At 42.2% G+C, this 1510-nt stretch overlaps 1 protein-coding gene across 1 annotated transcript; it reads left to right on the top strand.

The window, feature by feature from the left end:
* The first annotated feature begins 330 nt into the window (after window positions 1-330).
* On the top strand, window positions 331-1275 carry LOC138149300 (olfactory receptor 2AG1-like). Its single transcript, XM_069072305.1, has one exon. It carries the CDS (start codon window positions 331-333, stop codon window positions 1273-1275), a length of 945 nt encoding a protein of 314 aa, XP_068928406.1.
* The last annotated feature ends 235 nt before the right edge of the window (window positions 1276-1510 follow it).

The following is a 1510-nucleotide window of genomic DNA, read 5'->3' on the forward strand; positions in this document are numbered from 1 at the left end:
AAACAAGTTCTGTTGAAAGGTATATATATATATATATATATATATATATATATATATATACACACACACACACATATGCATATACATATATGTACATATTCTAAAGTAATTCATCATCCTTTATGTGGCTCAATTTAATGGTCATCTTTGTAAATTGTTAGAGGGGAAATACTTTTATCAGAAAGTAAGTTCATCCAATTGACTGATGGGAAGACTGACTTTTACTGACTTTTAGTGGCCTCTAACATCATACATTTACATTATTTCTGGATTTCTTTGGCCTATGTATCCACCTTTCTCTTTTGATCCAAGATAAAAAGAACCTGTGCAATGGAACTCTGGAACACTACCTTGGAGAACAGTTTCTTCCTCATTGGAATTCTCCAGGACAGTAAGTATCCTGGACTGATTTGTGCCACAATTACATTCCTCTACCTGGTGGCTGTGACCAGCAATGGCCTCCTGCTCCTGTTGATTGCTATGGACAAGAGGCTGCATGTGCCTATGTACTTCTTGCTCAGCCAGCTCTCACTTATGGATCTGCTCCTTACAACTGTCATTTCCCCCAAAACACTCATGGATTATTTGCATGGAAAGAGCACTATCTCTTTTTCAGGCTGTGGATTTCAGATGTTCCTGTTACTGACAATTGGAGGGGCTGAAGACATCCTGTTGGCCTTCATGGCGTATGACCGCTATGTAGCCATTCAACATCCCCTGAACTATATGGTCTTCATGAGACCAAAAGTTTGCTGGTCCATGGTGGCCACAAACTGGCTCTTGGCATCCATGAATTCCCTTGTGCACACCATATATACTATGAACTTCCCTTTCTGTGGAACCCGGGAGATAAGACACCTGCTCTGTGAGATCCCTCCTTTGCTGAAGCTGGCATGTGCTGACACCACAAAGTACCAGTTCATGGTATACTCCATGGGTGTGGCATTCCTCCTCATACCCCTTTCTGTTATCCTTGTCTCCTATACACTAGTTTTGACTGCTGTGTTCCACATGCCCTCAACACAGGGGAGACAGAAAGCTCTCCTTACATGCTCATCCCATCTGACAGTGGTTGGACTCTACTATGGAGCTGCTGTGCTCATGTATGTCCTGCCCAGTGCTTACCACAGTCCTCACCAAGACAATATCATCTCTGTGTTCTATACCATTATTACTCCAGCCCTGAACCCCCTGATCTATAGCCTGAGGAACAAGGATGTACTAGGAGCCCTAAAGAAGGTGCTAGGGAAAGGCCTTTCAGTACCCAAATTGTAGAACCCTAGGACTTTGCTTGATATTCCAGCTGAGAGCTAGTGGCTAGCAAATTCTCTCTGGGCTTATTTCCACTTGTCTGGAACACCTCATGGGGCATCCTAATCAAATTTTCCCTTTTATTATTACCTCAACACTACTGTATTCTATACATGATGTATATTATTGAGGATGTGAGAGGCATTTACAGAAGGGGCAACATAAGGGAAATTCTAGAGAGGTACAAAGTATTTGACTT

The sequence above is a fragment of the Petaurus breviceps genome, unplaced genomic scaffold (genome assembly GCF_028583685.1).
Source record: "Petaurus breviceps papuanus isolate PSGF00001 unplaced genomic scaffold, PetGlider_PUasm1.0 90845, whole genome shotgun sequence".
In the NCBI taxonomy this organism is placed as follows: Eukaryota; Metazoa; Chordata; class Mammalia; order Diprotodontia; family Petauridae; genus Petaurus; species Petaurus breviceps.

Coding starts and splice junctions, on each gene's coding strand:
- LOC138149300 (XM_069072305.1), top strand. CDS start 331: ATGGAACTCTGGAACACTACCTTGGAGAACAGTTTCTTCCTCATTGGA.